This window comes from Anolis carolinensis, chromosome 1, assembly GCF_035594765.1.
Source record: "Anolis carolinensis isolate JA03-04 chromosome 1, rAnoCar3.1.pri, whole genome shotgun sequence".
NCBI classification, from domain to species: Eukaryota; Metazoa; Chordata; class Lepidosauria; order Squamata; family Dactyloidae; genus Anolis; species Anolis carolinensis.
This window is the reverse complement of record NC_085841.1, coordinates 2,524,855-2,547,239: the sequence shown is the minus strand read 5'-3', so window position 1 is coordinate 2,547,239 and position 22,385 is coordinate 2,524,855. Positions and strand designations below refer to the sequence as shown.

Genomic DNA, 22,385 nt, shown 5'->3' with positions numbered 1-22,385 from the left:
ATACTAAACATAAAGACAACCATACAACAGACATTCAATACCACCACTACCTCAACAAGTTCTCACCAACACCACCAGACAACGCCGCAGCAACGCGTGGCCGGGCACAGCTAGTACAATATAACAGAATATAAACAGAACAACAAATCATAACACATTGAACAGTACAATAAATGATAATATACACTATATTACGAAAAATCAGAAGAACAATAAAACAAGAACGTCGGATAAGCAAATTTTGGATAAGTGAGACTCTACTGTAATGCCAAAAGCCGCTGTTTGGTCCAAGCCATTCCTCTAGTCATGTGGTAAAGAGCGTTAGTCCGATTTTTTTTAAAAAACAAACAAAATACCAAACGGCTAACGGTTTCTAACGGACTCTGAGAAACTCTTCTGCGCAGGCGCACTGCCTCCCCCGCTCCATTCTCCGCAGTTGAGGACAGGCCCCGCCCCCTTCGCCGCCGCCGTCGCCATTTCTGTGAGGAAGGAAGGAAAGATCAAAGGAGAAGAAGGAGGTGAGGAGGGGGCGGCCTTGGGGAGGGGGCCAGGCCTCTCCCAAACAGATCTCCATCCGGGACCCCTTTCGGCCTCTTCCAGCTCGACAAAGACAGGCTGAGGTGGGCCCGGAAGGGAGGAGAGAAGCGGGGAGGGAGGGAGGCCTTTCTTTCCCTCAGGCGCGGCCTCCTCTTTCCTGAGGGATTTCCTCCCTGGAGGCCAGGCCTCGAGAGACGGAGACCCAGGCCCTTCTGGAGTCTTCTTGCATTTATTCAGCGTCCCATCCAGTTTTGAGCACGGATTCTAAACTCCTGCCTTGTGTTTTGAACTCTGTTCCGTGTATTTTAATATCTATTTTATGGAAACACTTTTTAATGAATTATTATTTATTGATTTCACATACAGTAGAGTCTCACTTATCCAAGATAAACGGGCCGGCAGAACATTGGATAAGCGAAAATCTTGGATAATAAGGAGGGGTTAAGAAAAAAAAGCCTATTAAACATAAAATTACGTTATGATTTTACAAATTAAACACCGAAACATCATGTTTTACAAGAAATTGACAGAAAAAGCAGTTCAATACACAGTAATGTTATGTAGTAATTGCTGCATTTAGCTCCGAAGCCTCCGATGGCCTAGGGCAGTGATGGCCAACCTATGACACGTGTGTCAACACTGACACGCCTAGCCATTTTTGCTGACACGCTGCTGCATGCAGATTGATTGGATGACTATGTCTTTTGTGGCCAAATTTGGTGTGATTTGGTCCAGTGTTTTTGTTGTTTACTCCATGGGAATTATGCACATTACATTACATACATATATAAAAGGGTGATGGCATCACGGCGACGCACAAAACAACAAAACTACAGGCCCCCCAACCTCGAAATTTGACAACACAACCCATCATCCACGCCTCTAGGTTGATACAACAAAAAGAAAAGAAAAATAAAGTCCTAATTAGAGAGAGAGGAATAATTGCTTTTACCCAATTGCTGCCAGTTAGAAGGCTAAGCTCCTCCAACTTGGTCTCCTAGCAACCCAATAAATAATAATAAAAAACACTAAAAATTAATACAATAAAATTCTATAATAACAGAAAATAACTAAAAATAATACAAGAAAATAATAAAATATAATAAATAAAAATATAACTTACAATAAAATTAATAAAAAATTGCAAATAAAAATTACACAACAATTTTTAACCAATACCACAACCACTTTGCCACAGCAACGCGTGGCCGGGCACAACTAGTATATATATATAATTGTAGTATATTATCATATTATTACTATTGTATTATTATTATATTATTCATGATTCATGACTACATTGAAACTAGAATAGAGAGAAATCAGCATGGAAACTGCAAGAGGTACCATAGATTGTTGTACATGGAAATAATGGTAGTAAATAGTTTTTGATTTATTGAATACAGTTATATATTACAATTATATATTTTTGTTATTTAAACTACACATATTGCAAAATTATGGTTTTTTTCTTGAAGTGACACACCACCCAAGTCATGCTAGATTTTTTGGTGAATTTTGACACACCAAGCACAAAAGGTTGCCCATCATTGGCCTAGGGGATAAAAGCCTCATGACTTGAAGGTTGGGTTGCTGACCTGAATGCTGCCAGGTTCAAATCCCACCTGGGGAGAGCGTGGATGAGCTCCCTCTTTCAGCTCCAGCTCCATGCAGTGACATGAGAGAAGCCTCCCACAAGGATGGTAAAACATCAAAAAACATCCGGGCGTCCCCTGGGTAATGTCCTTGCAGACAGCCAATTCTCTCCAGAAGCAATTCCGGTTGCTCTTTTTTTTTTTTTTTTTTTTCACTCAGGCTCCAATTTATTTTCCATCATTAAGGCTTGCGGAGGCTTAAGCACACCCTGAGTGCAGAACGCACATTTCCACGCACTAATCAGGTGGCCACATGGCCATGAAAGGGACGCGCCGGGGGCCTGGCCCTAATCCAATTAGCCAGAGAAAGAACGAAGCCACGGGTTCCATCGGCGCAAAGTCATTTGGCGACACATTCCTTACCTAATGCCTTTGGCACATGGGTTTTTTTTTTTGGTGAAATATAAATTTTTATATATATATATATATATATATATATATATATATACACACACATACAAATAGAGACATACAATCTTGATATTCCACATTTACATTACCTGTAGTTCTCCCCGATCCCGCCACCTCCCCGTTCTCGCCCATAAACTTATTCTTACATAATGTAAGGGTACAGAGATACTATATATATTTATATCCCCTCTCTCCCTCCCCCCCTCCCCCCTGAGAACAGTTTACTACTCTTTACCGTACTAATTATAGTTGTTCAATCATAAGGATAATCTTATTTAATTCCTTGTATTTGTCTTTCCCCTTTATCCTAGAGATAAGGCCCTTCCATTTTGCCTCCCAGGTCATCTTGGTTTGGCCAAACTTATAATAGCTTTTCCTTTCGCTAATATAATCTTGAAGTAGATAATCGGCTAAGTATTTATACCACGTTTTTATATCCCATTTTTTTTGGTCCTTCCATCCTAGGGCAACTGAGGCTTTGATTGCATCTAACATATGTTTTATTATTTCCTCCCATTCTTTAAGTTCCCCATTGCCTTCTAATTTTTGAACAAAAAATTGTGTTTTATTCCATTCTATTGTCGTCCCCAATAGCTCTTTCATTTCCTTCTTAATTATATTATAGAATCTTTGAATTTTTTCGCATTCCCACCACATATGGGTATAGGTTCCAATTTTCCCACAATTATGCCAGCATTGTTTTGGGTGGGTTTCGGTTATATAAGCCAATTGTATAGGAGTTCTGTACCATTTTGTAAGTATCTTCAGTTGCATTTCCTTAATCTTTAAATATTTTATTTTATTAATTGATTTTATCCATTTTTCTATTTCTCTCTCATTGCAATTCAAATCCTCCTTCCAGATTTCTATCAGGGTGTATTTTGTGTTATATTGTTTTTCCATAATTATTTTATATATGTATCCCATGATTCCTTTCTCCTTCTCTACTTTCCATTTTATTATTTTATCCAAGTCTGATTCTGGAGTCTCCTTATTCTTCCAATCTGTTATCTTTTTAGACAACCCTCCCCATTGTAGCCAATTGCCCTGTCCACATTTGTCTTTTATCTCCTCCCGTTGTATAACTGTTCCGTCGGATTTAAGTAAGTCCTCAATCTTTGTTATTCCATGTTGTTCTAAGTTCTTTATCATATTGCGGTATAGCTGGGGTTTTCTATTTTCTAGGGCTCCTATTGGAAGTTTGTCTATTTTATTTATTGGAAGTTTGTTTTGCCATTTTCTCCAACATTCCATTGTTGAGGTCAATGGGCCTCCTTTTATATTTTTTAGGTCTTTATTGCCGATTTTCCCGATCAAACATGATCCGTATTCCCATCCATTCATTAGTTTCTCTAATCTGACCCATCTTTTGGGCTCACCAATGTCCAATTCAAGTAACCTGGCCAATTGGCAGGCTTCAAAGTAGTTTTGTAGGCAAGGAGCTCCCCAGCCTCCGTTTACTTGTTGCGTAAAGAATACTGTGTTAGCAATTCTATTCTTACTGGCGCCTATTATCCATGTTTTAATCGAATTGTCCCATTTTTTAATTATTTTTGGTGGAATGCTGAAAGGGAGGGTCTGAAATAAGTATAAAAATTTAGGTAATATCATCATTTTGTAAGCCTTCAACCTTGTTGTAATGTTCCAATTCCATTTTTTCCAATCAATAATTTGTTTACTTATTTTTTTCCATAGTGGATTATAATTTATCTGGATTATATTATTTAAATTTTTAGATATGTGAATGCCTAGGTATTTTAACTTCTTTCCCCCCAGTTTCACCCCTAAAGTAGATTGGGCTTCTTTTAATTCCTTCCAGGTCAGATTTTTATGCAAGATTTCTGATTTTTCAATATTAATAACTAGGCCTGAGATCGATTCAAATTTTTTAATTACTTTTTTTACTGCCTTTACTGAGTCATCCATTGTGCCTATCAGGACCATCGCGTCATCTGCATGTAAATTAATTTTTATTTCTTCTCTATCTATCCTATACCCTTTAATGCTTTTATCTGATCTAATTAAGTTAGCTAGAGGTTCTATTGCTAGGGCGAAAAGTAGAGGAGAGAGAGGGCAACCTTGTTTGGTTCCACTTTTTATTTCGATAGTTCTGGAATTTGATCCGTTTACTATTATTTCAGCTTGATTTTCTTTGTATAATTCTCTAATTACCCCACAGATATTTTTCCCTAAATTACACTCCTCACACAAATTGGCCAAATAATTGTGATTTATTGTATCAAATGCTTTGTAGACATCTAGTTTTATTAAAAGTAATTTTCTTCTCTCTCTTGTTGCATGGTCGATTACATTTACGATATTTCTAATTGGGTCGGCAATCATTCTTTTTTTAATAAACCCGTACTGATCTTCCTCGATTAATGTGGGCATTATCTCTCTCAGTCTGTTTGCTATAATTTTCGTGAATATTTTATAGTCCACATTACTTAACGTAATAGGCCTATATGAATTAGGGTCAGTTTCCTCTTTATTTGGTTTTAAAATTGTTATAATTTCTGATTTTTTCCATGTCTCTGGAATTATTTTATTTTCCATAATTTTATTATATAAGATTTGTAAATTAGGAATAACTTCCTTTTGAAAGATTTTATAGAAATTTGTAGTGAGCCCGTCGGGTCCTGGGGATGAGTTAATTTTTAGGTTTTTGATTACCTCCTCTATTTCATTGCTAGTTATATTTGAGTCCAATACTGCTTGAGAGAAAGTGTCTAATTTTTTGTTAAGTATTCCTTCCGAACTCACTGTATCCTTGTTCATATAAAGCTTTTCGTAATAATTTGCCATTATTTCCTTTAGGTCTTCCTCTCTTGTTTTTATTTGCCCATTCCTGTCTTTCAATTTGATTATCTTTGCTTTCCCTTGTTTCTTTTTTAAAAGATTTGCTAACTTCTTTGTGTTATTTATTGAATTTATTTGAAAGTCATTCTTGACCCAGATATATTTTTTTGTGACTTCAATTTCCTCCAAGTTTTCTAGTTGTTTTTTTATCTCTAACCATTTTTCTTTTTTCCCCACCGTTTGATCTTTTTGAAATGCTTGGAATGCTTTTTCTTCTTCAAGTCTTAATTTTCTAAATCTCTCATTTTCTCTTTTGTTTATGCCCCTCTCAATTGTTATACATTTACCTCTAATTACTGCTTTAAAAGCATCCCAAACTATACTTTCTTTCATTCCAGGGGATCTATTTAGGTTAAAATATTCAATAATTTGGTCTTTTATCCCTTTTCTATCTGTCTCTTTATAGGCAACTTTTGGATTAAACCGCCATTTTTTCACTGTATTTTTAATATAATTTCCCAATTTTAAATAAAGAGGTGCGTGGTCTCCTGGCCACGCACAAATCATAACACATTGCTCCTGACACGAAAAAAAATTAGCTCCAAAACATTGCAACATTTACTACAAAAACATTGACTACTAAAAGGCAGTCTGCCTTGGATAATACAGAACCTTGGATAAGTGAGACTTAAGTTTATTTGGAAGAGGGCTCAAGGCGTCCTTACAGCAGGCAGCAATTTGATGCCAATACATATAAATATTAAAAACTATAGTAAAAAGGTAAAGGTTTTCCCCTGACGTTAAGTCCAGTCATGTCTGACTCTGGGGGTTGGTGCTCATCTCCATTTCTAAGCCGAAGAGCCGGCGTTGTCCGTAGACACCTCCAAGTTCATGTGGCCAGCTTACTTACTTACTTACTTATTCGTAGTTCGAGGATGATGGTCCTCCATTTCTTGGAAGACGCCTGTGCATGATTTTCTTTAATGTGTGGAGGTCGGTGCATGGCTGGTCAACACAGTCTTCACAGATGGAGGTCCCAGCAGTGGTGTGGTTAACACAACAAGAGTGGCTTCTCAGTCTGTTGCAGCTTTCTTCCGCCTTCACAGCCGTTGTAACATGTACCATGTTAACCTCCGCCTGCTCCGCCGTTGAGGTCTTTGGGTCTTTGGATTGTGCCTGGTCTGGATCCTCCCGTGTGGCCACTCCTGGGAGTGTGTGACTCCCGTGGTTGTGCTCTCAGGTTCAATGGAACACACAAGCCCCCTCACCACATCAAGGTGACAATCCATCGAGGGGTATGTGGCCAGCATGACTGCATGGAGCGCTGTTATCTTCCCGCCGGAGAGGTACCTATTGATCTACTCACATTGGCATGTTTTCAAACATGCCCTGGTGGCGAAGTGCGTTAAAGCACTGAGCTGGAGACTGAAAGGTCCCAGGTTCAATCCCCGGGAGCGTGGCGTGAGCGGCCGCTGTTAGCTCCAGCAATTAAAAACTATACACATAATAAATATGAAAATATGGATGCGTGTATGTAACTGGAGTGTCCATTTACACCAGTGGTTCCCAACCTTTTTTTGATCAGGGACCACTTTGAGCAGGACCGGCTTGACCAAGGACCACTTTGAACAGGGGACACTCTCCAACATTAGTACCAAAAGGCTTACGATCAGTTTTTGATCAACTTTACATCCAATTTGGTTATTTGGGATAGCAATTCAGAAGGTGTCCCCCGCATATCTGAACCATATAGTAGGCTTTTTTGGTGGTTTTCTAGGGCTGTGTATGTATGCATGTATGTATATGTGTGTGTGTGTGTATATATACACACACACACACAGTAGAGTCTCACTTATCCAACGTTCTGGATTATCCAACACATTTTTATAGTCAATGTTTTCAATACATCGTGATATTTTGGTTCTAAATTCCTAAATACAGTAATTACTACATAGCATTACTGGGTATTGAACTACTTTTTCTGTAAAATTTATTGTTTAACATGATGTTTAGCTGCTTAATTTTTAAAAGCATAACCTAATTTGATGTGTAATAGGCTTTTCCTTAATGCCTCCTTATTATCCAACATATTCGCTTATCCAACATTCTGCCAGCCCGTTTATGTTGGATAAGTGAGACTCTACTGTAATAGGCTTTTTTGGTGCTGTTTCTAGGGCTTGTTTTTCAAAGTGTTCCATGCAGAAATTTGCTACGACTGGGCTGAGAGAGAGCTTCCCATGGCTACTCCATCTTTCTGTTCATAGAATTCATTATCCCACTGAAAGTAGCTTGTGGTGAGGCAATGGTGAAACATGGCTGTGATGTCTTTTGGGAAATTCTGTTTGATTAGTGCTATGATGTTTGTTACCGGGACGTTAGTAACAAACAGGGGCAGTGTCATGCCACGAGCAGGCAAAACATTACCTGCTGCCCTGTCTCTTTAAGGTTCCAAAGGGGCGGAGCTTAGCCTTGGCTCCTGCCAGCCTGAAATGGCAGTTATTTTTTGTCAGTTAGAATTTGTCAGTTGGTGAGGCTCTGGAAGGAAGTGTAGGAAGTAAAAGGATCACAGAAATTCACGTCACGTTGGAACTGTATTCAAATTAGATTAAAAAGCCACAGACTACAGCAATAGAGAAAGCCATGTCAACAACACTGCATTGAAGTCATCTCAAAGATACAAAGAATCCAGTCATAACAAGACTTTATACTCTGTGGCAATATCTATCCAGAACTGCATAGACTCAAAGATGTCTTTCCTCACAAGAGACTTCATAGTGGCAACAAGAGGAAAAGAGATAAATTTTGTCTATTAATAAAATATTTTGTTTTACATAACACAGTGTCCAATCTGTCCTTCGTGCTATGGGTCCTTCCAGTTCATTTAGTTAAGCATGGAGGCAGAACAGGCAGCTAACACCTCCAAACAAAAGATTCCCCCAAGCAGGAAGAAGCCAGGACATGAAGCTGGCAAGGCTATTAATGCTAATCAAAGTGATTAATTACAACATTCACTCTGGCCTCAACAGACAAGAGTTATTTCTCCCACCCTGGACCTTCCACAGGTATATAAAACTTCCTTGCTCAGTTTTTGCAATATACCTCAAAACCTCCAAGGATGCCTGCCATAGATGTGGCTGAAACTCCAGGAGGGAATGCTTCTGGAACATGGCCATACAGCCCGGAAAACACACAACAACCCTGTGATTCCAGCCATGAAAGCCTTTGACAACAACAACATAATAATAGTTACTTTGCGGGACTACGTAGGGTATTACGAAGGGCTACTTACCTATTACAACTCTTGTGTTAGGCAATGGGAGCTAATAATAACAACAACAATAATAATAATAAATACTGGGTTGCTGTGAGTTTTCCGGGCTGTGTAGTCTGACATGGTAGTTGTTAGAGTGGTCCAGTATTTCTGTGTTCTCAAATAATATACTGTGTTCAGGTTGGTTCAGCAAGTGCTCTGCTCTGGCTGAATTCTCTGGTTGAGTTAGTCTGCAGTGTCTTTCATGTTCCTTGATTCGAGTCTGGGCGCTGCCTTGACATTCTGGACTATATGGCTGTGTAGAAAGGCCCTCGGATAACCCAGGGCACTTCCACACACTGCCATATATTCCAGTTCAAAGCAGAAAATGTGGGATTTGCTTCCTCAATATTCCAAGTTATATGGCTGCGTGGAAAGACCCTCAATTAACCCAGTTCAAAGAATGTACTGTATTGTGGGATTTATGCCTTGATATTCTGGGTTATAAGGCTGTATGGAAGGGCCCTCAGTACAAAACAGATATTATGGATTATCTGCTTTCAGCTGGAATATATGGCAATGTGGACTCAGATAACTAAGGGCCCTTGGGTTTGGCATTGGCAGTCCAATCACAATGAATCCCTTCCCCAAAAAATAAAATATAGAAGACCTCCCCTTGTCATCTCAAGAAAGATGAGAAAAAGTGAGTCAGGAAGGCAAAGCCAGCCTTCCCAAAAGACTACATTTTAAGATGTATATTTTATGGAATTTTTTATAATGTGTCTTAGTTATGCTGTAATCCACCTTGAGACACAAGGAGAAGTGGGTAAGAAATGAAATTATTATTATTATTATTATTATTGACACAATGACGTTGTATGACACAGCAAACAAGATAGATATGCTGGATTTCGTATTACAAAATCACAAGTTGAACACTTCCCAAGCGTTTAGTACTGTGTGATGTATTTTCAGATGATGCGTGCAGATCCCAGTAAGGTGGCCTTTTGCAGTTGGCAGATCGTAATTTTGTCAATGTCTATTGTTTCCAAATGCTGGCTGAGATATATTATTATTAATATTATTAATATTACTATTGTTGTTGTATTGTCAAAGGCTTTCACTGGGTTGCTGTGGGTTTTTCAGGCTGTATGGCAAAGGTGCCCCAGCTGCATTTTCTCCTAATTATTTATGTATCGTGTCAGAAGCAAATTGAGGGTACAGTTATAATGTATTAAAAAACACAAAGTTAAAAACTTGGCATTCTGCTAAGTGTCCTTTTACCAGAAGCTGGCCATTTGGAGTGCCTCTGATGTCACTGAAAAGGTCCTCCATTGTGCATGTGGCTGGGCTCAGATTGCATTGTAGTAGGTGGTTTGTGGTTTGCTCTTCTGCACACTTGCGTGTCGTGGACTCCACTTTGTGACCCCATTTCTTAAGTTTAGCTCTTCATCTCGTGGTGCCAGAGCGCAGTCTGTTCAGCGCCTTCCAAGTCACCCAGAGTCTCTCATCAGCCACTGATTGGGGTGCCTGGTTTTAGCCTGCCACTTTTGAATTCTTGCTTGCTGAGGTGTTTATTTATTTATTTCCGGTATTTCTACCTCGTCCTTCTCCTCTGGGGGACTCAGGGCGGCTTACAAATTGACAAAACAGTGCCATCACATCAACAATACAATACAAAAGGCAGTAAAAACTAAAACATTTAAAACATCATAAAAACCAATATACAATAATAAAACATTACCATGTACCGAGGTAATGTCCTTTCATTCACTAGACCTTGTTAATCCAGAATCTTAAAAACCGACCGTGACAAGCTTAAAAGTTCATTCATTGAACGCTTGAGCACATAGCCATGTCTTTAGTTTTTTCTGAACCCTAGAAGGGAAGGAGCCTGCCGGATGTCACTGGGGAGGGAGTTCCACAGCCGAGGAGCCACCACCGAGAAGGCCGTCTCTCGTCCCCGTGCCTGTGAAGCAGGTGGGATCGAGAGCAGAGCCTCCCCAGATGATCTTAAAGTTCTTATGGGCTCATAGGAGGAGATATGTTCGGATAGGTAAATTGGACTGGAGCCGTTTAGGGCTTTGTGGGTCAAAACCAGCACTTTGAATTGGGCTCGGTAGCATATCGGCAGCCAATGGAGCTGGCTTAACAGGGGGTAGTACGCTCCCTGTAGGCCGCTCCCGTTATTAATCTGGCTGCTGCCCGTTGTACTAGCTGGAGCTTCCGGGCCGTCTTCAAAGGCAGCCCCACGTAGAGCACGTTGCAGTAATCTTATGGTGTTCCTATGAGTATCTCTGCAAATCCTATGATATACAGAGATAATGCCTAAGATAGAGGATTTTCTTCTGATGTTTCGCCTCCATCTATGGCTGGCATTTTCAGAGGATCTGATGGTGGTCAAGCAAGTGGAATGTACATATATCTGTGGAATACTGTCCATGGTGGGAGAAAGAACCATTGTCTGTTTACAGCAATTGTGAATGTTGCAGTTAGTAAGCTTGAAAAGCATTGAGTAGTGATGAAACTGCAAAGTCAATCATTGAGGGTAGCTGCATAGAGGTAGCCTGGCTTTTGTTGCCTGGAGGCATCTTCTGTTTGGTCGGTATTAACTGGCCCTTCATTGCTTGTTGTCTGGAGTTCTCTATTTCTGAGTGTTGTTCCTTATTCACTGTCTGAATTCTAGCATTTTTTAATACTGGTAACCAGATATTGTTCATTTTCATGGTTTCCTCCTTCCTGTTGAAATTGTGCATATGCTTGTGGATTTCAATAGCTTTTCTGTGTTGTCTTAGTGGTCCAGAATTTTTGTGTTCTCAATATTCTGTGTCCAAGTTGGTTCATCAAGTGTTCTGCTATGGCTGACTTTTCTGATTGAATTAGTCTGCATCACTTTCGTGTTTTTGATTCCTTTCTGAGCAATGCAGCTGTATTTGGTGGTCCCCATGTAGCTGCACGGTATACGGTAGACTCCTGCAGTGGTGAGTTCCTCTTATCCTTTGCCGAAGGTAGCATTTGTTGAATATTATGGGTAGTTCTGTAAATAGTTTTTTGGTTGTGTTTCTTCATCAGCTTCCCTCTGCGGTCAGTGGTTCCTTTGATGTATTATTTATTTATTTATTTTATATACCACGTTTCTCAGCTCCTAGGGGACTCAAAGCGGTTCACAACAAAGTAAATTGCAAATTCAGTGCTTCACAAAATATAAGATGCATCACATAACTAAAACAGCATATAACAATAGATATAGCCAGTGAAGTATAAAAACATCATTGGACAAAGCCAAACAGAACATTCGACATTGCACCAATCCTGAAGTTATCTTGACTACCTCATCTCTCTCCCCAAATGCTTGCTTGAAAAGCCATGTCTTAAGTTATTTCCAAAACGTCAGGAGGGCAGGGGCCGGTCTGATCTCGCTGGGGAGGGAATTGTACAGCCGAGGGGCCAACACCGAAAAGGCCCTGTGTCTTGTCTGCACCAGTCGCGCCTGCGAGAGCGGTGGGACCGAGAGCAGGACCTCCTCAGCCAATCTTAGTGCTCTAACTGTATGATAAGACACATTTCCTCTAGTTGGATCTTTGTCTTTACTGTCCTGGATTTTTCTTGGTCTTGCAGCTTTTCTGATGTCTGTCATAGAATGAAAACCCATTGGCCTGTAGAGCCCAGTTTAGATGGTTCAGTTCACCTTGGAGGAGGTCAGGCTTGCAGATCCTGTCTGCACAGTATACCAAGGCTTTAATTGTGCTTTTTTTATTTGGCTGATGGTTGGAGTTTTTATGTAAGTATCAGTGTGTGTAGGTTTTCTGTAGATTATGTGGCCCAATGGTTGATTTGCTATGCTGATGACTAGGACATCTAGTAATGGCAGTTTTCCTTCATTTTCTTTTTCCCTGGTAAATTGGATGTTTGGGTGGATGTTGTTCACATGGTCCAGGAATTTGTTAATTCTTTTGTCATCCACATATTGGAACCCTATAGCGGGCTTTTTTGGTGCTAGAGCTTGCTTCTCAAAGTGTTCCATGTAAAAATGTGCAATGACTGGCTTTCTGATCATAGAATTGATTGTCCCTACTGGATGTAGCCTGTCGTGAGGCAATGTTGAAAGAGGGCTGTGATGTCTTCTGGGAAATTCCAGTTAATGAGTGTAATGTTATCTGCTATGGAGACCTTGGAAATAGAGACACCACATCGAAGCTGATCAGTTTGTCATTGGCCTTAAGTTTGAGATTGCTGATTTTTTCTATGAAGTGGGCTGAATCCTTAATGTAATGTGTAGTGAGCCTAATATGGGTTTGTAGTTATGCAGCCAGAAATTTTGCCAAGTCATACGTGGAGGATCCAGTGGTGCTCACAGTGGGTCTGACCGGATTGGGGTCCTTATGGATTTTTGGGTGTCCATAAAGCCGAGAAGGGAGGGCTTTCAAGTTTCATAGATGTTGTGTATGTTAAGATTAATTGAGGAGTTCTTAATCAAAGTGTTTGTTTTTCTGGTGATTTTGTTGATTGGGTCCTGAAGATGCCAGCCACAGATGCAGGTGAAACGTTAGGAGATAATGCTGCTGGAACATGACCATAAAGTCTTATACCTGTTCTCATTATTTTCCTTTCAATTTACTGGATTCAACCTTGAAAAAAAATCATAAGGATTAATTAGACAGTCAAAATAAACCCATTCTTCCTTTCTTTCCTTCCCCCTCATAGATTTCCTCCTTTTCATTTCCGTCCTTCCTTCCACCCTTTATCTTCCTTCCCTATCTCTGCCTCCCTTCTCTTTACCTTTCATTTCTTTCCCTTCTTTTTCTCCTCCCTCCCTCCCTCCTCATACACATGTCACTTTTCTTTCCCAGTGACATCACAAGGGCCACTTCACCTGGCAACAGTCTTTGTGGCACATACGAACAAACATATATACATACTTTGATTTTTATATCTGTAGATATATGCTAATTTTCTGCCCCATGTACAAACAAAGCTATAACCCTCTTTCAGCTTATTCCTACTGCAAGAAGCTGTCTTAGAAAGGGGTGGTCCCAGTGGGGGATACTGGGAGTGACAGTCCAAAAGGGCTCCTTTCCCCCATTGCTTTGGAAGTTCTAGCCTGCAACGGTACCCTTTCACCTCTACAGGCTCACAATGTTTCGGATGTTTTCCCTTCAATTCTCACCAACCACAGCACATTCGCTTTGGTACATGACTGGCAACTGTGGCAGCTCACTTGTGACTGAAGTGCATTACAGTCTTTCTGTATATCGATGACTGGCTTCTGATCCGTCGCTCTCACTTGCAGCTTCTGTGCCACATAGATGTCACTCTTTCCCATCTTCAGGAAATCGGCCTTGTGGTCAACCACCAAAATTCGCACTTGGATCCTACACAGGATATTCGGTATATCGGAGCTCACTTCAATGCTCTCACACAGAGGGCATACCTCCCAGAAGCATGCTTTTGAAACCTGCGTTCTGCAGTTCAACAGCTCATGCATCTGCCAGCTGTACCGGCAAGACACATTCAGTCCACATTGGGCCACATGGCCTCAACAACAGCAGTGACTGTGTATGCTCGTCTCCGATTCCGGCTGCTGCAAGCATGGTTTTTAAAGATATTCAACACCCTTCATCACAACCCTCGCCGGCTTCTAATGCCAACCTCAGCTGTACGCAAGTCCCTGCAATGGTGGACATCCCGCCAGAATGTTTGTGTCAGCATGCCCTTTTGCATGAAAGGCCCATTAAGAGTGGTCACCACAGACGCTTCTCTTCAGGGATGGGAGCTCATTCCTGATCCCTTGCTATACGTGCCTGCTGGTCGCTGTCCGAGGCGACTTGTCACATCAGCCTGTTGGAGCTCACTGCCATTCAGAAGGCTCTCCGAGCATTTGAATGTTCTCTTCGTGACCATGTTGTCCAGATCTGTACAGACAACACCCCCGCCATTTGGTATCTGAACAAGCAGGGAGGAACAAGATCCTGCTCCCTGCTTCAGTTTACCCTTCAGATCTGGGATTGGTGTCTGCCAAGGGAATACACCTCACTGCGATTCATCTGCCAGGAGAAGACAATGTGATGGTAGACTATCTCAGCAGGACCTGGTCTCCAGACCATGAGTGGTCCCTCCATCACGACAAGGTGAACCGGTTGTTTCAGTGATGGGGACAGCCATCCATTGATCTTTTTGCAACACCACAGAATGCCAAATGTCCCCTCTACTGTGCCAGGAGGGGGATTCATTCCTCTTCAATTGGAACAGGCCCTTCCTTTATCTCTACCTGCCAATACCCCTGTTGATGAGACTCATGGCCAAGGCATATGCTGACAACATCAATGCCATTCTCATTGCACCATGGTGGCCACGGCTACCATGGTTTCCGCTTCTCAACATGATGACATTGCACAACTGTCTCACCCTCAGCAAACGACCGGGCCTTCTTTCCACTCAGTACGGAGCAGTACTTCACCCCAACCTGCAGGTCTTGCATCCTTGATGGCGTGGCGCCTTCAGCTGTGCCCTTCTCAGCAGCTGTAACACGGGTTTTGGATGCCGCACATAGATCTTCCACGCAGCGGTACTGTGCGGTAAAGTGGGAAATATTCTCTATTTTCACCTGTTAACATGGCATAGAGCCACTTAAGGCACCCACGGCTTTGCTTCTGGAGTGCCTCCAGCTGCTAGCCCATGACAATCAATCTCTAGCTTCCCTTAAACGTTATCTCGCCGCGATATCTGCCTATTGACGATAAGCAGGAGGCCCTTAATGTTTTCAGTATCTCGATTCAACTTTTTCTTAGGGGTTACAAGAATCCTCAATCCCCACCTACCTCCTCAGCTGTCCCATCACAATTCCAATTGGCTCTAGGGAACCAGCTACCTCCTTAGCTGTTCCCAACTCAACACACTGACTAGAATGTTCATTCAGGCCTAACTGAACTAACAGACGATTTAGCTCAGCCCTCTCTCGTGCCTTAGCATCTGCTTATTTGCATCTGGCCAATCAGGCCACTTCATGTAATAGCTGCAATCTAGCTCCTCCCCCTGGCTTCTGTTAGAAAGGAGCCACGCAAAATGTCTGCCTAGTCCTTTTTTTTTACGAAACAGCTGCTCACAAACCAACCCCTCAAGGTAGGCCACACACTAACTTTTCCTTAGGCACGGTAAATCCGTTACAGATGTCCAGTCAAGAAGCCATACCGCGTTTGGCAGAGCGGTGGCATAGTACCCGCCAACCAAGGTACAGTATGTGGCTTGCTAGTTTACCACATGTGCTTATTTCAACAGACACCACGAAGGAGAAAGTATGGTGGTTTAACTGTAACCATGTTTCTTTGAGTGGTGAGCTGTGAAATTAGCACATTCCCACCCATCCTCCCCACATACATGCCTCCTGCCTTGAGCCGCATTATGGCGGCAGGGAACTAAGGCTACAGCCCCTTCCTCAGCCTAAATCTCCCTCTGATGAGGGTGGGCGGGGCCATAGCCACAAGCCTTCAGCTTTTCAGAGGTTTGTGTTGATTGCTGCACAGGTACATAAACTACCACATGGGCTAATTTCACAGATCACCACTTGAAGAAACATGGATACAGGTAAGCAACCATACTTTCTTTTTAAAGAATCAATGATTTCCTTTGCTGGTACTGTATCTGTGTATGCGCTTGAGACCCTGATGCCTGCATTTCTTGGTGTTTCCATTTCAACATGACCCAGGAAGGGAAAGGGGGAAATCTTGATGGTAAAGTAGGTTTCTGGCTTTTATTATTCATCTTTTCCTTCTTTCTTGACCAGGGAAATGAAGATTCTATGAAGCCACCACGTGGGTGCAGCAAGAAAACCAATCATATAGGAAGAAGAAATCCTCTTTAGATGATGTTCTTGCTGAATTCTTGATCTCACAGATGAGAAAGGGGGAAAAGAGCCAAGTATATGCAATTTTCCAGAGGAATCCTACACCCATATCACTGTTGACATGAAGGGAAAAGCATTTAATTGCTTGGAGTGTGGAAAAAGTTTCACTAGGAAGGATTATCTGCAGCGACATGAAAGGACTCACACGGGGGAGAAGCCCTATGAATGCCTACAGTGTGGAAAGAGCTTCACTCAGAAGCAGCATCTGCAGCGACATGAAAGGACTCACACTGGGGAAAAGCCCTATAAATGCCTACGGTGTGGAAAGAGCTTCGCTTATTATTCAAGTTTACATTTACATCAAAGGACTCACACTGGGGAGAAGCCCTATAAATGCTTGGAGTGTGGAAAAAGCTTCTCTCGAAGGACACATCTGCAGAAACATGAAAGGATTCACACTGGGGACAAACCCTATGAATGCTTGGAATGTGGAAAGAGCTTCTCACGGAGGGAATGGCTGCAGCAACATGAAAGGACTCACACTGGGGATAAACCCTATAAATGCCTGGAGTGTGGAAAAAGCTTCACTCAGAGTGCAAATCTATGTGCACATCAAAGGACTCACAATATGGAGAAACCATATACATGCCTGGAATGTGGACAGAGCTTCACTCAGAGAGGAAATCTACACTCACATCAAAGGACTCACACTGGAGAGAAACCCTATATATGCCTGGAGTGTGGAAAGAGCTTTACTCAGAGTGGAAATCTATCTTCACATCAAAGGGTTCACACTGGGGAGAAACCCCATAAATGCCTGAAGTGTGGGCAGAGCTTCACTGATACTACAGGTCTACGTTCACATCAAAGGACTCACACTGGAGAGAAACCCTATAAATGCCTGGAGTGTGGACAGAGCTTCACTTGGAGTTCAGGTTTACGTTCGCATCAAAGGACTCACGCTGGAGAGAAACCCTATACATGCCTGGAGTGTGGGCAGAGCTTCACTCATAGTACAGGTCTACGTTCACATCAAAAGACTCACACTGGAGAGAAACCCTATACATGCCTGGAGTGTGGGCAGAGCTTCACTCATAGTACAGGTCTACGTTCACATCAAAGGACTCACACTGGAGAGAAACCCTATACATGCCTGGAGTGTGGAAAGAGCTTCACTCAGAGTTCAGGTTTACGTTCGCATCAAAGGATTCATACTGGGGAGAAACCCTATAAGTGCCTTGAGTGTGGAAAGAGCTTCACTCAGAATTCAGGTTTATGTTCACATCAAAGAACTCATACTGGGGAGAAACCCTAGAAACACATGTTGTGTGGAAAGAGCTTCTTTTGAGTATTCAAATTTGCATAGACATATAATTCACATTGGAGAAGACAGTCGTATTTGACCCCAAACAGACTCTCTACACAGCCCTTCCACACAGCAATGTAACCCAGAATATCAAGGCAGAAAATCCCACAATATCTGCTTTGAACTGGGTTATCTGAGTCCACACTGCCATATATTCCAGTTCAAAGCAGACAATGTAGGATTTCATTCAGCTGTTTGGAAGTGGCCCAGGATTTCCAAACTTTTCATTTTGGTGAAACTTGTTAGACATTCATGCTTTCTTGACATAGTAATTCAGTTTAACTAGCAAAGAAGAGGTTAAACCCACCTCTTAGAAGATTTTGAATATATGTAATACAATATAAAGCACCTGTATATACTGTACATTTCACATAATCTTTACTATATAAACAATTATTCTCTAGTTTCCTTTATAATCGATTGATGTAGTTCATCAGAAACACCAACAAATTTAATTTTGAAATTAGGGACTTATCCATTTAGTGGCAGTTGGTGGAACTCAATCAACAAATTGGCAAATAATAAAAGTTATAATAGAACCTACACTTGAACACACCGGCACCCCCCTTCTGTAGTGATTAAACCTCTCTGAATGTTTTTAAACAATGGCTGGATAGCCCTCCATGGGTGCTTTGTGTCTTCCTGGCTGGCTGAAGGAGGCTGGATATCATGATCATGGGCCAAGGGGAGGAGGAGGGGTTACCTCCCAGTGGCAGAAGCAGGATGAGTATCTCCAGGTGGAAGGGCAGGATTTGACACGCTCTGCCCGGCTGCAGATGAGAGGACTCTTTCCAGCTGCGCTGGTCAAAGAGATGGGCTCAACAGAGAGAAGACCAGCTGTAGAGAGGTGAGGAAGGCAGCAGAAAAGAAGGACGCTGAGAACAGGCAGTTGGAAGCAGTAGTTGCAGTCGATGCCTTTAGCCAATGATGTGGATCCTTGACCCTTCATTATGCTACAAGGAGCCCAATTGGATGAGCTGTGTTTGACTTGAGACTGAATTCTTGGATGATGTCTTCTGCCTGAGACTATGTTTGGGCTGTCTTTCGTGAATGACTTTGGACTGCTTTTGTATTTGTTGGTGAGCGTCCTGTATCTTGACATCATACTGGTTTTGGCATTCCTTGTTCCTTTATACATCTGAAGAGGTTCTTTCTGTGTCTGACTGTATAGGAATGTTGCACAGTCATCTAGAAACAAAGTTTGGAAGATGCCTAGAATATCTGATACCTGCAGCAAGCAGCATTTATCCTCAGATTGGAGGAAATCATTATCTTACACAATACTTGGGAATAAGTATATCTAAATAATTAGAGAATTTAGAGATAATCAATCTTACTAAAGGATAGAAATATGAAATCATTAGAATATGCTATACTTGGCTGGATAATATTGGTCAAAATGAAGATATTACCTAAATTAATTGTAGTCGTGATGGCGCAATGGGTTAAACCCCTGTGCTGCTGAGCTGCTGACCTGAAGCCTCTGCCTTTGTGTGTCTCATTGTATATGACTGTAAAGGCATTGAATGTTTGCCTATGTATGTTAATGCTGTAATCCGCTCCGAGTCCCCTAGGGGAGACGTGCAGAATACTAATAAGATGTATTAGTATTATTATTTTATTCAAAATGCTACCTATAACTATCTTGGGTCAAGAATTTAAAAAATGGCAAATTACATTAAACTTAGAATCATAGAATCATAGAATAGTAGAGTTGGAAGAGACCTCATGGGCCATCCAGTCCAACCCCCTGCCAAGTAGCAGGAAATCACGTTCAAAGCACCCCTGACAGATGGCCATCCAGCCTCAGCTTAAAAGCCTCCAAAGAAGGAGCCTCCACCACAGTCTGGGGCAGAGAGTTCCACTGCCGAACAGCTCTCACAGTGAGGAAGTTCTTCCTGATGTTCAGGTGGAATCTCCTTTCCTGTAGTTTGAAGCCATTATTCCCTTGCGTCCTAGTTTGCAGGGCAGCAGAAAACAATCTTGCTCCCTCCTCCCTATGACTTCCCCTCACATATTTGTACATGGCTACCATGTCTCCTCTCAGCCTTCTCTTCTGCAGGCTAAACATGCCCAGTTCTTTAAGCCGCTCCTCATAGGGCTTGTTCTCCAGACCCTTAATCATTTTAGTCGCCCTCCTCTGGACACTTTCCAGCTTGTCAACATCTCCCTTCAATTGCGGTGCCCAGAATTGGACACAGTATTCCAGGTGTGGTGTGACCAAGGCAGAATAGATAGATTTCCATTACAATACAATGCTTGTATTGTAATGGAAATTTAAGAAACCAGAATAAATAAAAGCAAATGGTATAAACCACAAAAAGAAGGCAGTCTAGGTCTTCCAAATATTGAACTATACGACTATTCCAATCAAACAAGGTATATAGTGGAAAGCCTTGCAAAGCAAGAAGAGATGGAGTGGCTAGAAGAAAATGATAAAAAATTAGAATGGAAATAAGAATGTATTTTCTTTTTTGACAATAAAGGAAGGCATCAAAAGAATTGACAGAATGAGCTGAGCAATCCCTTTAAAAACCTTTTAGAAATTTGGAGAAAATATAAAATAAAATTGATGCCAAGGAATTTCCCTTAAACTCCAGTATTCATAATAGAAAAATTTCCAATAATTAAAAAAAAATAGAGGAAGAGCTTAAAAGAAGAGGGATAATGAAAATGACTTGGATTTAAGAGTGTCAGGACCCAGGCTGCAGGGCACCAATAACCATACACAGAGGCCAGAATCTATCTAATATCTTTATTGAAGGAGTATATAAAGTTAATAAAAACAAGTGTAGAAAATAGTCCAGAGTTAGACCTTTCAGGAAAGGTCAAAATTAGTCCAAAGAAACAATGTCCAATATGAAATATTAAGGTCCAAAGTTGTAATCCAATAACCGAAACACTCACTTGCCAAGCAAGTGAGGGGAGATGACAAGGTCCTTTAGTCCATGAACTTGAGCAAGGCTAGGAAATAACTTGATACTTGGAACACAAGGCTTGATTCAAGACAACAAGGTAACGAGGAGCAGGAACAAGATCCGTGGAATTACTTGGTAAAATCCGGGAAGCAAGCGAGGCTGAATCCTGGAAAACAAGGCAAGGTCCGCGAAGGTAAACAAGGCTGGAAACAGGAGCGAAGGCTTGGAATCAGGGACGAGGCTTGAAACAGGAACGAGGCTTGGAAACGGAGCGCGCTGTCCACACACAACTTACTCCAGTAGCTGACGAATTGACTCCGCAAGATGTCTTTGTGGGTAAAACACCTAAATAGGGTCTAGTTTTCCCACCAAAGAGCAGTTCTCTGGGGAACTAGAAATGAAAGCTAATCTCTGAGTCCAGATGCATGACTCCTTAAGGTTTCCCATGGAAAGCAGGCTTAATCAGCTGAATTCTTAGCAGCTATCCTAGCACTCCTACGAGAGGCCGCTTGAACAGCTCTCTGATGTTTACAAAACTCGTGGCGAGAAAACACAGGAGATTTAGACCCAGGGTTTGTTTGACAGATTTCTGGAAGACAAATCTCTTGCAGGTGCAAGGTTCCCAAATCTGGCTGGGAAGGTTCCAATTCTGACTGAGGCGGTGAAAAACCCAAGTTCTCCTCTTCATCTGGGACTACAGTGCCTTGAACGGGACTACATGGCCCATGACTCATCACACTATCCCCCTCCTCAAGCCCCCTCTCAAACCGGGACTCTCTCCCCAAGGCGCGGGGCCGCGGCTTGGCGGGATAGGTCTGATGGAAGCGGCGGGTTAGATCAGGAGCATGGACTGTAGAAGCGTCTTCCCAAGAGCGTTCCTCGGGGCCAAAACCCACCCAGTCAATGAGATATTGTAGGCGGCGGCGGTGAAAGCGAGAATCCAAAATGTCCTCAACCTCGAACTCCTCCTCCCCATTCATCAAAACAGGAGGGGGGCCGATCGGTCTGTATCAGGACGCACACCATCCGCCGGAAGGAGTAGGGAGCGGTGGAACACCGGATGAATGCGCATTGAGCGCGGAAGTTGGAGTTTGAAAGTCACGGGGTTAAGTTGCGCCACCACTGGATAGGGGCCAATGAAACGGGCATCTAACTTCCGGCAAGGGCGATGGGAGGGCAAAAAGCGAGTGGACAGAAGAACCCGGTCTCCTACCTTGATTTCGGGGCCCGGTTGGCGATGTTTGTCCGCGTGACGTTTATAGTCCTCCTTGGCTTGGTTTAATTGCTGGAGCAAGAGTTGCTGCACCGCTGCGAGTTCCTGCAGCCAGTCCTCTGCTGCGGGAACTTCTGAGGTTTCAATGACAGGGGGAAAGAAACGTGGATGGAAGCCATAGTTTGCAAAGAACGGCGTTTCTTTAGTAGAAGCCTGGACCCCATTGTTGTAGGCAAACTCTGACAGCGATAACAGGGAAGCCCAATTGTCTTGCTGGTAGTTCACATAACAGCGAAGGTATTGTTCCAAAGTGGCATTGGTGCGCTCAGTTTGCCCATCTGTTTGGGGATGATGAGCCGAAGATAAACGAGAGTCTATGCCCAATAGTTTTTGTAG

At 42.1% G+C, this 22,385-nt stretch overlaps 1 protein-coding gene across 1 annotated transcript; it reads left to right on the top strand.

Annotated features, from left to right (window-relative positions):
* Positions 1-429: 429 nt before the first annotated feature.
* Positions 430-20,549, top strand: LOC107983577 (zinc finger and SCAN domain-containing protein 2-like). The gene is made up of 2 exons (XM_062968792.1): positions 430-518; positions 16,433-20,549. Exon 2 carries the CDS (start codon positions 16,614-16,616, stop codon positions 17,805-17,807), a length of 1,194 nt encoding a protein of 397 aa, XP_062824862.1. The 5' UTR covers positions 430-518; positions 16,433-16,613; the 3' UTR covers positions 17,808-20,549.
* Positions 20,550-22,385: the final 1,836 nt, after the last annotated feature.